We start from the raw sequence: 15,242 nt of genomic DNA, 5'->3' as shown, positions 1-15,242 counted from the left end.
CGTTATGTTGATTCCTTTTCACGGTGTTACTTCTCGATCTTTTATTCTTTGTTTTTTGAAGAAGAATCTGGAGACAACGGTTGAAGTGATCTTAAAGAGTCCTTAATGATGGGATGTTTTTAACGTGATACTTACATCTGCTGCACCTCCATTATGGAGGTGCACAATTAGATGGGCAACCTTGAGGCCATGGTCGTTATATCCCGAGAAAGAGCGACAACAAAAAAGCGACAAAGAGTGTCACTGGATTGGACCTTCAGTGGCAGCAGCGTATTTTAAGAGAGCCGGCAGATGGGCCTTAAGTCACCATTAGTTGTTCCTGCTCGGCGCGTCACACATTGGCGGCAGCCGCCCATTCTTATCAGCATAAGAACCACCACATCCCAGTCTGTGTCGAAGCAAAACTCGGTTGGATACATAGTGCTCGAAATTTGGCTCATGGCGGATGGTAGTGTGCTCCGGATCCAGTTCAAGTCTAATCCGAACCGCAGCAGCCGTGGCCCAGAATCAGAGTTGTACGTAACGCGTTACTAGTAATTGCGTTACTAGTAATCAATTGCTTTTTTCAGTAAATTTTAACGTAATCAATTAATTTTGTGAGCAAGTAATTTTCCAAGTAATCTGATTACAATTTTCGGCAATCAATTACTGAGTAATCGATTACTTTTTTAACCTTCTGTCAACAATGGCAACACTTTTCAGCAAGCCCGATCTTCGGCTGAAGCAATGACGCAGAGGTCACTGTGACGGCCGTCTCTAGTCCTCATGTGTTCCATGCAGACAACAGTAACAGTAAGAATAGATAATGGTGCAATGGGGCAATAGATAATGGAGCAACAGTAACAATAGTAACAAAACGAAGCGGATGTTTCAACGCCTATACGATCGTCCTCATCTGGGACAGGAGGTGAGACAATTTAAAAGTAACGGGAAATGTAACGCGTTACATTTCTAATCGGTAACGTATTACATTTTTGATGAAGTAATTTGTAACGGTAAAGAATTACTTTTCGCGCAGCAGTAACAGTAATTGTAATCAATTACTTTTTTCGAGTAACGTGTACAACTCTGCCCAGAATTACTCGGAACGTTTCACGGTCTATTTAAACGAACCACCCGAACAGTACGGTGCGCGCCACACGACACAACGTCGTCTTTAGTCGTTTTATTCACTCACTGGAGAAGTTGTTATTTGTTATAGACACCCGCAGACTCTGTCGTGCAAATCTGGGTCACAGCGTGCTGCTTCATTCTTTCTACTGTGGTGCGCGATAAGCTTTGCTCACCTGGGAGCCACTGTGGTCGTTTTACGACCTGGACGGTGTTGACGTCACGTGTGTTGCGACGTGGCATGGCGACCTATCAGATTGCCCGACGTCTCGGGACTACTCGACCTATATGCACCACAGCAGAACAGCAATGACCACATCGTGCCCTTGTAAAGGGTACTCTGCCGCATAAAGCACAGTGATCAGGAAAAGCACCCTTTACGGTTAGCATCCGCCTGCTTGGGACGAAAATTGGGAGACCGAATACTTTGATCCCGTTTAATGAACTAGTGAGCAATGGTTTTGAAGTATGTCATTTACCAGAAACCAGAGGTGGAAACCAGAGGAAAACAATGAGTGTCAAATATCGTTTTGTGAATACTGTAAAGTGGCTGATTCAGTGATAACCGGCTTCTTTTTGTGTGTGTGTGTGTGTGTGTGTGTGTGTGTGTGTGTGTGTGTGTGTGTGTGTGTGTGTGTGTGTGTGTGTGTGTGTGTGTGTGTGTGTGTGTGTGTGTGTGTGTGTGTGTGTGTGTGTGTGTGTGTGTGTGTGTGTGTGTGTGTGTGTGTGTGTGTGTGTGTGTGTGTGTGTGTGTGTGTGTGTGTGTGTGTGTGTGTGTGTGTGTGTGTGTGTGTGTGTGTGTGTGTGTGTGTGTGTGTGTGTGTGTGTGTGTGTGTGTGTGTGTGTGTGTGTGTGTGTGTGTGTGTGTGTGTGTGTGTGTGTGTGTGTGTGTGTGTGTGTGTGTGTGTGTGTGTGTGTGTGTGTGTGTGTGTGTGTGTGTGTGTGTGTGTGTGTGTGTGTGTGTGTGTGTGTGTGAGAGAGAGAGAGAGAGAGAGAGAGAATTATCTCTTGAAAGATTCGAGTATGTATTGGAAGTATTCGTCACTAGAGTGGCATGTTAATCTGTCTGTGTGATCAATCACAGAGTAATCGATCGATCGAAAGAAAACGCCTTTCTCGTTTCTTAAGCTTTGCAAACCCTTATTTGACTTGTCCATGTTTAGGAGGTCAATCCTCGGACACCAAGAGGCGATTATCTGGACTCGGACTTCTTTATAAAAATCTGCACTTTACTCTAGTGCTGATACTCCCGCAGTGGATGCGGAGGGATGAACTTCAGAAAACACAACCAGTACAAGAGTACTGCATGGAATATGCTATTCCCAAGTAGGACCCAGGAACTTCCTTGAATGTTCACGGAGATGTAGAATGTTGAGATGTAGAAGATGTAGATGTTGAATGAATTTGGCAGCAATATCAGTTTGAAGCAGACGCGAACCAATATTTAAGGTGACTCCCTCCACTTGAAATGCTGCAGTGTGCTAGTTAGGAAACCGGTCACATCAGATTAAAATACGCATTGAAATACCTTAGGACGCGTATGTGGTCGTCCGTATGTGTTTTTTTTTTTTTGTATATCCATCTATCGTGTGGTATCAGTAGGGCCCAGAAATTTAGGCACTTTTAGTGAGTGTCGAAAATAGGCACGAAATAGGCGGAAGTAGGCAGGCATTTAGGTCCTCAAAAACACCAAAATAGGCAATAAAATGCAAAAATAGGCACGTTAATCTCGTACGCTCTTTTGCGTTGTGAGTGTGTCAGAATGCTTCTTCCGGGTAAGCTCGCTCGTTTAAATACTATGGTACCATTCAAGCTTTGACATCTGGTACATGAAAGCTGACTCGACAAAGAACCACGCTATATTGAGTAATGTTTCGAGTTATCGGCCCTTGAAGAGTTTGAAAGGCCAAGAAAGGCCTTGAAACGTGCATGGGGGTATCCCGAATTACCACCGCTAAGAATCCACCGTTTAGAATCCCATATGCTCAAAATCCCAAACGGCGCTAGCGTATAGCGTTGCTTGCGTGGCCAACTGTGGGCAGCCCCCCCAACGGCATGGTGAACTGTCAAAAAACACCTAAACTAACCTAACCTCTGAAAACTAACCTAACCTAACCAAAATCTAGTAATTTTTGCTGCTCTGATGGGACCACCACGCTAAGCCTAACGGTCGCCAAAAACCTGATTTTTATACATGACAATGACTACTACTTCTGACTAGAATGGCTAATGACTTCTACCGATTTCAAAATCACGCATTACTGCGAGGCTTGTCAGTAATATGTATTATTCAACACTATCATCCCGCCATTCTTCACATTAAATCTTTAATTTAGAAATCTGAGATTTTGAACTTCTGGGATTTCAAACGGTCGATTCTTAATGTGGTAGCGTCAGCGGATGAAGCTGAAGAAGAAAACTCCGAGACGAGAGACGCGACACGGGAATTCTGTTTCATTCAGAAACCGGGAGCTGCCTGAGACCCACGCTTGTACATGCTCATTAAACATGTGTACTGCCGCCCTGTTACGTTGACGACGAATGAACAATCAGTCACCTTCTGGAGGCATCTGCAGCAAAAATGGCACCACCTGCGGCGTCGGGAACCTCTGCTACAGCCGAGACTGTACAGACACCCGCTGGAACTTCGATCCTGAGAAGGAGGATTGGAGCTTATACCAGATCCGCCTCCAAGCATGCCTCGATGTTTCCCTTCAGACGTCGATCGGGAGCAGAGACATTCAGGGTTCTGCATTCCTTGATCCAGCCGGAGAGGATAACAGAGATTCCTTTCAATGACCTGCTGAAGAAACTGGACGACCATTTTCCCCCGAAACGCTTCAAGGAATTTGAACGTGCGATGCTCTTCTCTGCGCGCCAGGAGGAACTCCAACGTCGTTCCTTGCAAGGCTTAGGTCCATCATCGCCTTTTGTGAGTACGAGAGGGAAACTGATCCTAGGGCATGTTCCTTAGTCACCGCTTTCATCGTCGGAGTCCGCGACCAACGTATCCGAGCTCGTCTGGCGCAAGAAGTCGACCTGGAAATAAGCAAGGCGTTGCGGATGTCTGAGAGTTTTCTGCGGGCGCAACAGGAGTGTCGTCAGTTGGACAGAAACCTCTTAAGCACCTCAGCTGCCCCCAAAAGTGCGAACTGGGAACATTCGACAGCACGAAAAGTGTTTTCGGTGCGGCAACAGAAATCACTGAGAGTCGTCATGCTGCTTCATAAAGGAACGTTGCAGGTCTTGTAACGAACTGGGGCATATCGAACGCATGTGTACCAGGAAGAAACCGCCTTCTCGTCAATTCCACGGCCGCCGGCGCGTCAAGACAATCACGAACGTCTTCCCTGTTGGGGAAGAGGAAGAGTTGATGACTTGCATTATTAATGGAACGCCGATTACACTGCAAGGAGACACGGGATCCTACTACACAATCTTGGGAAAAGATGCTTGGAGCCAGCTTGGGAAGCCAAAGTTAGGTCCAAGAATTCAAGAGCTGAAGGTACTCACCGATCACAGCATACCTCTCAAGGGTCAACGCTTGGTGAACGTAACTGCAGCTGGCGAAAACCACGGGCTCCAAGCGCTTTTCACTGATTTCGAGGGTATCGGCCTAGGCAGGCAGTGGATCAGCAAGCTGAAACCAGACCTCAACGCCATGTTTGTTGGAAAAGTTGAAGAACGCCACATTGATTTGGCCAACGTCCTGCATAAGTACGGAGATCTTTTTCAAGAAGGACTGGGTTGCTGTTCAAAAATCAAGGTTCATCTACAAGAAGCAGGTCCAAAGCAGCAAAGTACAGGTCCGAAGCTAAACCGAAATTTTGCAAGGCAAGACCTATTCCGTTTGCGCTTCGAGATGCCGTAGATAAGGATTTGGAGAGACAAGTTAACAGTGGAGTCCTGACACCAGTTGAAGTTTCACAATGGGCTACGCCAATTGTATTGGTTCCAAAACCGAACGGGGCGGTACGCGTTTGCGGCGACTTCAGCGTAACCGTTAACCCACAGCTGGATGTTGCCCAGTACCCGTTGCCTCGTCCGGAGGAGTTGTTTGCGAAACTCAATGCTGGGAAGAAATTTTCAGAGCTTGACCTATCTGAAGGATATTTTCAGCTACAGTTAGATGAAGAGGCCAAGAAAGTTCTGGTGGTGAACACACACAAAGGTCTGTTCAAATTTGACAGGATGCCGTTTGGTATATCGTCAGCTCCCGCCATCTTCCAGAGAACGATAGAACAGGTTACAGCTGGAATGGAGGGAGTGGCGCGCTATTTGGACGATATCATAATTACTGGAAGAACAGACGCAGAACACCTGTCAAACTTGCGGCAAGTTCTTCAGAGACCTCGTGAATATGGATTTCGCCTCAAGAAGCAAAAGTGCGAATTCTTGCAACCTGAGGTGGAGTATCTCGGACAGGTAGTATCGGCACAGGGATTTCGACCTCCCCAGAAGGTATCGGCCCTTTTGAACATGCCGAAACCGAACAAGGTTGGCGAGCTCCGAGCCTTCCTAGGCCTTGTTCAATACTATGGACGGTACGTCAAGGCACTCTCAGATCTGACAGCGCCGTTGAATAGACTTCTGCGAAATGACGTCAGTTGTGAATGGTCAGCATCGTGCACCCAAGCATTTGAAGAAATCAAGCGACAGCTAACTTCCATCGATTCCTTTGCACATTTCGACCCAAGTCAAACACTCCACTTGGCGGCGGATGCGTCATCGATAGGGGTTGGAGCGATGATCTACCATAGAATTAATGAGAAGGACAAGGCCTACGCTCACGCTTCGAAGACCTTGACCCCTGCTCGGCGAAACTATGCTCAGACTGAGAAGGAAGCTCTCGCCATCATATTAGGAGTAAAGAAGTTTCATCATCAGTACCTGTGGGGCAGGAGATTTGTCCTGTATACAGACCATAAGCCACTCACTGCTATTTTTGGTACAGAAAGGGGCATCCCAGTGACAGCAGCGAACCGAATGCAGCGTTGGGCATTGGCACTTTTCGGCCATACTTACGATATACAGTACAAGCCCACGGCTTAGTTCCGCAATGCGGACGGACTGTCGAGACTGCCAGCAGGTCCGGATCCCAGTTTTGATGCAGCAATTGCGGGTGATTCCCCTTTCACAGGAACAGCACACGTGTCTGAGGTCCTCTCTGTTGCCGTACAGAAGGTCCCGTTGAAAGCTTCTGAAATCGCCAAATCTACCACTGCCGATCCTGTCCTGGCCAAGGGGTATCGCTGCATCATGGAAGGTTGGCCTGTTACTGAGCGTGACCTTACTTTACAACCGTACTTCATAAGGAAAACAGAGATGACGACAGAAAACTGCTGCATCATGTGGGGGATGTGTTCCAGTTCCACTTCATCCGTGGGAACTTCCGAAAGAACCGTGGTATCGTTTACATGCAGATTTTGCAGAGTTCGAAGGAAAACACCACTTTGTTGTAATTGATGCAGCTCAAGGGGTTACCTACACAAATCGTAACGGACAACGGTCCGCAATTCACCAGCGCAGTCTTCAAGGAATTCTTGGATCTTGTGGGCGTCAGACACATCTTGACGCCTCCATACCATCCGAAATCTCACGGACAGGTTCAAGACTATGTAAGGACGCTCAAGAGTTGTCTTCGCCATCAAAAGAGAGGCAGAGACTCAGGACAACATCTTAACCATTTTCTGCTCAAGTACAGGGTCACGCTTCACACCACGACGGGACAGCCACCGTGTGAGTTACTGAACGAGCGCCGCTACCGTACAGAGCTTGATTTACTGCGTCCGAAGCACCCAAACGCTTCATCGCAAGGGTGGGATCGCCAGAAACGCAGCTACGATTGCACCACAAAGACCGATGTTTCACTCTTGGAGAAGAGGTGTGGTTTAAAGACAGGACTCGCAAGAATCACTGGCTCAGAGGAACTATCGTCCGTTGCCTCGGAAGTGTTATTTAGGATCCATGCCGACGATTTCAAGCAACGACATTCCGATACCAGGGGCGGTTCCAGGGAAGATCCTCGGGGGGGGGGGGGGGCACTAAAAAAAAGAGAGAAGAAGAGAGACGGGGGGGGGGGGGTCGCCATGTAAGACGGCGAGCTGCTGCGCTTTCATTTCACACCAGAACTTTATCCATGATCTACATGTTGCGAAGTTTAGCAAGCTGTAGAGGAACGCCACCGTGCGGCGTGTGCGGAAAACGGAGCGTGCGGCAGGAAAATCTGCCGGAATGGGGGGTAGAGGCATGTCTTTGGATCTGCCCCTGTCTGATACTGACTGGATGCACGTATTTGAGCCAGCAAGAATAAAGACGTCAAATACGTCATCATTCCATGAGCAGAGCTCGTCTGTTGCACCGCCATCTCAGCGTCGCTATCCTGCACGGGAGCATCGTCCTCCAGGCCGGTACGGCTCTGCTTGAAGGGGAGGAATGTGGTGGCGTCAGCGGATGAAGCTGAAGAAGGAAACTCCAAAAAGGCTCGCGACACGGGAATTCTGTTTCATTCGGAAACCGGGAGCTGCCTGGGACCCACGTTTGTACATAGCTCATTAAACAGTGTACTGCCACCCTGTTACACTTAACGGTGGAATACCGAGGCATCTCCAATGCATAAACCCCTTCTAACGAGCCACGGTACTCAAGGAAACCAAAAGCAAAAAAGGAACAAAAGGCGCCAACACGCAGAAACGAAAAGCAAAATGCAGCTCAGCATGAGCCTGAAAGGCGCACTCGCACCTGTAAAAAAAGGCTGTTAGGGCATCTAATAACGTGCTACAATCCACTATAGTCGATAAAAAGGCAGGCAATCTCGAAAATACCGGCCGGTGTGTTGGCCGTACTCAAGTGGGCATCGTCACAACTATAGCAAAAAAAGAGAAAAGGAATAAAGGGGTTCTAGTCTAGTGCACCTCCGTCCAATCACTGCCGTTCACCCTGCCTTTGCCTCACTTTGTCCGTATCAACTCTCTTGTCCCTTTTTTTCCTTCTTCTTTTTTTGCTATAGTTGTGACAATGCCCACTCGTGTGCGGCCAACAACGGGAAGCTACTGCGATCCCCCCCCCCCGTCTATTTCTTGCTGTGAAGTTACGTTCAAAACGGGCTACAATTGAAGTGTTTTTTTGTCAAGTGCCCGGCTCAAAAGGTACGGGAGCACAACGGTTTGACCTTTCACATTTTCTGCCAATATGAGTCCCTCATCCCTCGATTCTGTCTCCAATATGTTCTCAGTGTTATTCGCCGCACGCATCAGTTCTCCTTTTCCTATACACATACCAAAATTCATCTAGCAGTCCGAGTGTCCTTTTAAGTTACGTCCTGATAAGCCGTATATGTACGTTTTATACGTCTTTGTCGAGTTCGCGTGTCGTTTTCTACTTACCTCGGCGATGAACTTCTCGTGGTCGTCCAGCTGGAATGATCGCGTAAGCCACTCGCAAGAATGTGGGTATCAACATGAAAAGATTCTCCTGTGCGTGTGTTTACGTGTATGTGTGCGTGCATGCGCAATTATTTTTATGTTTTCGACAAATGGCGGTCTATGGGCTTATCTATACGCAACAGGAGCCTCAATACTTTGGAGTGTTTATGTTTATTGTACGTGTGCATGGATCTTAAATAGTTATTGGCTCATTTGCGGGAGGATAACTGTTTTCGTTTTCGTGATGTTCACGTTAATTAGCAATGTATTGTAAGCCCTCATTATCTCTGATATTTAATAAACCGCGCACTGATGATTGCACAGCTTTATTTTATTAAGGGATCGTCATGAATAGGATAAAATGTCTCTCTCTATTCTTAAATACACCACGTGTCCTTTTTACATCTAGCATTTTGCCTTTTTCCTCACCTGGTTGCGAACACTCGGTAAAGATGATTGCCTTCCAAGCACGAATCTGTGAGGTGACCCGGGTTTGAATCCCGCCGCCGGCTATGTTGCATGGGTTCCCTGCGAAGTCGTCCCAGGACGCACGACAACCCTCAAGCAACATGACACCGTCTCGGCAGGCAGAGCGCTCGGCAAGGAAACCTCACCAACCAACCAACAAACCATGCCAAAAGCTAAAACAGCTTGAAACGTACATATACCAGAATGCAAAACGAGTCTTTATTTTCGCGAAATTGCTGTGCATTCGTTGGAATCAAAAGTGCAATTGTTCTTCTTACTTCTCTGCTTAGTAACCCCCATAAAATGGCCCGTACTTCAGGAACCCGTGGAAGGACTATTTTGAACATCGTCAAAATCTACACGTGTTGAAGTCTGTGCGATCGTTCAAACGCTACCTCTATGTAACCGTTCGTAGACACACGTGCACGGCTTAGCACCTGCTGTGTCGATCGCGTACAGTGATAGTGAACGCGTCAAAGTATCAGGGAGTTTAAGTAGGTCGGGAGCGCTCTACGAAACGGATACGATAACGGAACTTGTCGCATTAGCCAAGTGATGTCAGCCGATTCGAAGGCGATTGAATTACTGCGTTTTGAGAATGGTTACCGTGAGTACCTTCCCATCTACTAAAACTCGCTTTTAGCTCACGTACTGTACCACTGTTTACGCTGTCCCTTGACAACGATTTTCCGCAATGTGACGAGATAAATGTGAAAAAGTACTGTTCTCTAAGACCGGAGGTAGGGCATATTCGACAGATGTGGTCTGAACCACCGTGTATATAAAGTTGCACGCAACGTGCAAAATGTGCTCGAGAAAACGAATGGTCTCAGTTGCACGAAATGTACAAGTATACGCGCGGTCAGGCGTTATACCTCGTTTCCTTATAGTAGGCTATCAACTTCTTTGGTTGACCTTCACAGAGTGTCACATCAAAAACAACCTTCGTCGAGTTACTCTTGATGGTGGATGATAGAAGGGGAAAAATATATTTAAAATTGCTGGGTCACGACCGCCCTTGTAGTCTATAGCTTTTACGCTCGTCAGGTCTACACATGAAGGGAAAAAGTAATAAACTGGGGAGCAATTACAACTTTTCGTCCCTTAGATTGCAATTGCTCCCCATTTTAACCACATGACCCTGAAGTGTACACCCCACCGCTGAAAATAGTCCGTAATCCCTGCATAAACTTCCGTGCACCTAGTCCTGAAGGGAACTAATGGTGGTGGCTACTGACAATGCACCTAGTCCCCCGAATATGACTAAAATATTTCTCTTCTTCTCTTTATAATGTGATTCAAGCAGCTTCTTGTGCATCCTGAATCGATCAAACTAAAATACTCCACGTACCCCAGCAGTTTTTCGCTTACAGAAAATCGCCTCTCTCAACGTCCGAACTCAACGCCATACGCAACCATAAATACGGGTAGATGTACATACACATCACGTGGCACAGTATACAAACCTATCAGTCCCAACACTCCTCATTCTCAATAATATGGCCGTCTTCGCTGTGCTTCGCAGAGCCAACAAACCACCAGTCTCTGTTACACACATACACGCACTCGCGAGTCATAATACAGTGTTCACGTATACGTCGACTGCGTCACAGTTCGACGTTATTCCTCCTTTAAAACTGGTCGCAGTAATACCGGCACTTCACACGTCGTGACTTTGCATTGATGAAGAGATATGTCCGTTCCTGTGTTGCCGCGGTGGCGCGTTCGGCGGCGGCGGTGCTCCGTTGCTGCGGGCACCGTTTCTGGCGGTGCCGTTCGAAGGTGACAGGCTCTGCCCGTTGACGGTGACGTTGGCGTAAATGGGTTGCGGATTGGCTGCGAAGGTCACCAGTCCGTTGGGGTTGTGCCTCACGCCTGGCCCGTTGCTGTAGGTATTGCTGTTGGCTTCAGCAGCCTCAAGTGCTAGGCGCGAGAACGACATGACAGTTGCCGTGTCCTTCTCGATGTTTCGGTTCACTTCGACGTTTTCAGTGTTCTTCACCCTTTGGGCCTTTCTGCTGCGGGTAGCAAAGAGGGTGTGATTATTTCGGCAAATAACCGTGCAGAGTGTGCCTAACGCCTACACAGAAATAATGTGAAAATGGCATCTTTTACTTGAGTTTGAGGAAGCATAGGAGGTTTTTTCTTCTTTTTCGTATTCGAAAAATGCGAAACTAAAGAACTAGAAACTTTTCGAGGCGGACAAGGACAGCTAGACTAAAAGGCTAGCAGTGAAGCTTTAATACAAGCTTCATTGCAGGTTTCGAGTCTGTCTTGTCCACTTCGTAGAGCTGACTCGCCTTCTTGCGCGTGCTGAAAAATGATGCTATTTTGACGTATGAACCTGCTATTGCTTGATTTATTCTACTCTGTTCACAGCAAACGTCGCAACCTGCGTTACAGTGCTCTGATATTTTCACGGCTTCTATATACATTGGGTGTTGAATGAAGAGAATGAATTCATACGTCTGTCTCAATTTACTCGACGGACCACGTCGCTTCATCAAAAGAAATAACTAATTGAACGGCAGAATGAATGAAATACGGAATTGAAATGAATGGGGAGATGGAAAGGCAATTTTACAATTAAGACACCCATCCCTTAGGGGTTTCTTCCCAACGACCATTCGGTGCAAACACTTTCTGCTGCATTGACTGAAGTCCATTTGTTAGAACGTCAGCGCAGAACACCTGTCAACTCCATGACACTTCATTTCTATTTTCGCTGTGCGTTTTTCTAAAGCTGACCTATATCGCTGGTAGTATTCGAACATAAGGCACCGTCCCCTTCTGATGCATTGCATTTCTGAGCATAAACCGACACACGGAAGATTTTTAATGCGTTAGCGTTAAGCGCGTCCTGGAGTAGCCAGCCCCGAGTGGCTCGAGACTAACATCTCCATTTTTTCTTTTACAAATCAATCAATCAATCAATCAATGCGTTAGCATGAGGAGTGTCAAAATTAAAAAAGCTGTATGGGGGGTTGTGTGTGTATGTGTGTCCGTGTATGAGATAGTGAAGCCTCACCGAGACGGAGGTATAAGTGGACATGTAACGGGGGTATAAGAGGATAAATGCAAATGGATGTAAATGATTTGAAATTGAAGTAGTCGAAGGTAATTAAGAGTAAGAGGTAAGAGTAATTGGAGCTAATTAAAGGTAACGAATGTAAGATATATGTAATTACGAGAAATATTAAATGAAATTAAAGATTACCGAAGGTAATCGCAGGTTACCGCTTACAGGTTAGATTAAATGTAATTAAAGGTAATAAACATCAATTAAAGGGAATTGAGGATAATTAAAGCAAGTAGACGTAATTAAAAGGAATTATATGAAGTTCAAGATTACCGTGCGTTACCTTCGGTAATTAAAGGGTAGTTACAAGGAAATTGAAAGTAACCGAGGCTAATTAAAGGTTAATTAAATAGACCTAGATGTAGTAATATAAAGTGTCAAGTACAGACTGGAGATGAACAACCGGAAGTCAAGTTGGTAAGTGGATACCCGGAAGTCAAGTATGGACTGGAAAAGGCACTTAATGCTAACGCATTTCACTCGCATTTACCGCTAAATCGCCATTGAATGAACTTCATTTTTGTCCCCAAGCGCTTCTTACCAGAGAGCACCACTTTCTTGTAGACACACACAAAACACATTCATTGACGTGACGGTAAACATGGTTCTTCGATGAACGATGTTTCCGCGGACGCAAAGTAAACAGGAAGGAACGTTGAATACGCTATTCTATGTCTACCGCGTCTATTCCACCGTGAATGTTCGGGTGATAGCCAAGTAAGCCCATCGCTTATGAGGCTGCTCGTTGCTTTAATGAGACACGGCATGCCTGCAGGGTTGGCGTTGCATGAAACAGTCGTGCGCCTCGAACTCCAATGATAGAATACGCAACATTTCGAGAGTTCCTGATTTCGTTAGGGGATATGGAATGGAAAAGACCAAGTGGGAAAACATCTTTGGAGAACGGAACATATTCCTGGGCTACGGAACATACGTACCACGTTTTTCCGTTACTGACTTTCATTTCGAGAGAATAAACTCTTATTCCTACAGTCCTGGAACTTTTGAGGTATATTGCTGTGATGACTTCCTTTGCGTTTCATGCATGCGAAAGAAGTATTTGGTGGTGAGGGGATGTATCCGCTTGTGTGGTCATTCTCGAGGTTTGGGTTGTGGCAATTACATCGTTGACGTTTAGTGTAACCGTATCATTGTACGAATTAACGTAATCATATAAGTACGAATTAACTAACAGTTAAACACTCGTTCATTAATGTTGGAAATGAACTAACTACATTGATGTCATTATTTTTCTAAGCGTACACGAAGCCGTAACGCCAAAACGTTACACGAAATTTCTTAAATGTGTCACATCAGCGATCGGAAGGGCTTATGTCAAAATGCTTCACGCATCTAGTGTTTTATGTGAAGAAATAAATACTTAGGAATAATTTTTTTAAGCAGGGCTTGGAGCCTTGTCTTGTATTATTGTCAAATTTTTATGTTGCCTTTCTTATTGGTTATTCACTATAAGAACAAAATAAAGCGGTTGAGAACATCTGTTTAATATACGAAACAAGACTTTCGTGCAGCAGAAGGCACTTCTTCAGGTATCGTTTCATGTCATCATCACTTCTCCCTCGTTTACTGTTGTTGTTTCTCAGGCTTGTACGAAGCAGTGGTTTGTACCCAACCTGAAGAAGAGCAGTCTGCTGGCGCGAAAGTCTCGTTTTCTATATTAAACAGATGCTCTTGGCCGCCTTATTTTTATTCTTATTTTTTTTTTATTTCGGATCTTTTCTCGGTCACTTGTCATTGATCTTTCTACCTCCTGGTTATTCGCTGTTAGTGTACTTGTCTGTGTCGTAGCAGTTAAGGCTATAAGGCTATAAGTACTGCTCGGACTTCTCGGCAACTCTGCAGTGACAGCCCTACATCTTAAATTTCGGCCGTCATCATTCCTTCATCTGTTATCACACCATATCATCTCATCCTGGCTACAGTCGTGACGCAGCCCACATACGTGACGCCATTAACGGCAAGCCGGTTCGTCACCAGCAGCAGCAGCAGTTAATTTGCCACCCATAGTACTCCACTGCCTTTTTAGTGTAACCCCGAAATAAATTAAGTTTACTCCTTACACAAGACCTCGGGTTGAAGAGTTAGCGTAGCTAACAAAGCGGTGGACAGTAACCAGGCGCCCCTTACTGGAATTGAAGCCGACAGCTAGGTAACTAGCTAATTAGTTAAACCAGTGATACGTAAAGACCTCCGGCAGAAGTGCTGGGTCCAGTGTATACTCCAGCGTGCCCTCTGCTAGCTTTGTTTTTACAACTTTCTGGTAAGTCCACTTAAGGGCACAGTAGGAAACTTGCCACTTAAGTGTACTATAGACAGCGCAGAAAGTTTGTGCAGACGAACAGGCGGATCACTCGGCAACAACATGCCAAGCAGATGAACCCCGAAAAAATCCAGATGCTATTCAATGTAATCCGGGTGCCATCTGAATTAATCCATGGTGTTTTTAAGCATTATAACCGTTTGTTCACACGAGGGACATCTTTGTATAGTATTTTAGTGGAAGAAAGAGTAAAAAAAGAAAAAAGAACTGCTGATGGAATTGGAGTTTTGTTGTGTCTTATGTGGAACATTCGCACGACGCTGAGATATTGGGAGTTGGAGCGGAAGTATAGCAAACGACGGCACTGGTGCTGTCGTCTGCTACGGAATATCTTCTGACTGAACTGTTGGATACTCCGCGCAGTTAGAAGAGTGCCAAAAGGCATGACTCACATAGACGACCCAACTGGTGCTGTCGTCTGCTACAGAATATCTTCTTTCTGAACTGCAGGATATTCCGCGCAGTTAGAAGAGGGCGAAAAGGCACGACTTACATAGCAGACGACACAACTGGTGCTGTCGTCTGCTGTAGAATATATTCTTTCTGAACTGCAGGATATTCCACACGGTTAGAAGAACACGAAAATCACCACTCACATAGCAGACGACACCACTGGTGCTGTCGTCCGCTACAGAATATCTTCTGACTGAACTGTTGGATATTCCGCGCAGTTAGAAGAGCGCGAAAAGGCGTGACTCGCATAGCAGACGACACTACTGGTGCTGTCGCCTGCTACAGAATGTCTTCTGACTGAACTACAGGATATTCCGCGCGGTTAGCAGAACGCGAAAAGGCATGATGCTCATGGCAGACGACACCA

At 46.0% G+C, this 15,242-nt stretch overlaps 2 protein-coding genes across 2 annotated transcripts in view; one reads left to right on the top strand and one right to left on the bottom strand.

Moving 5' to 3' along the window:
- Positions 1 to 15,242, top strand: part of LOC135399034 (uncharacterized) — a 291,504-nt gene that overhangs the window by 74,233 nt on the left and 202,029 nt on the right. The gene's annotated exons all lie outside the window — the stretch shown is intronic.
- LOC135399033 (sushi, von Willebrand factor type A, EGF and pentraxin domain-containing protein 1-like) overlaps positions 9,203 to 15,242 on the bottom strand; it is a 155,344-nt gene continuing 149,304 nt past the window's right edge. The window contains exon 22 of the mRNA XM_064630673.1: positions 9,203 to 11,020. Within this exon, the coding sequence (XP_064486743.1) occupies positions 10,663 to 11,020 (358 nt within the window). The 3' untranslated portion in view covers positions 9,203 to 10,662. The remainder of the gene's footprint in view (positions 11,021 to 15,242) is intronic.

Source organism: Ornithodoros turicata, chromosome 6 (genome assembly GCF_037126465.1).
Source record: "Ornithodoros turicata isolate Travis chromosome 6, ASM3712646v1, whole genome shotgun sequence".
NCBI lineage: Eukaryota > Metazoa > Arthropoda > Arachnida > Ixodida > Argasidae > Ornithodoros > Ornithodoros turicata.
Note: the sequence above shows the minus strand (reverse complement) of the source record. Positions and strands in the feature narration are given on the sequence as shown.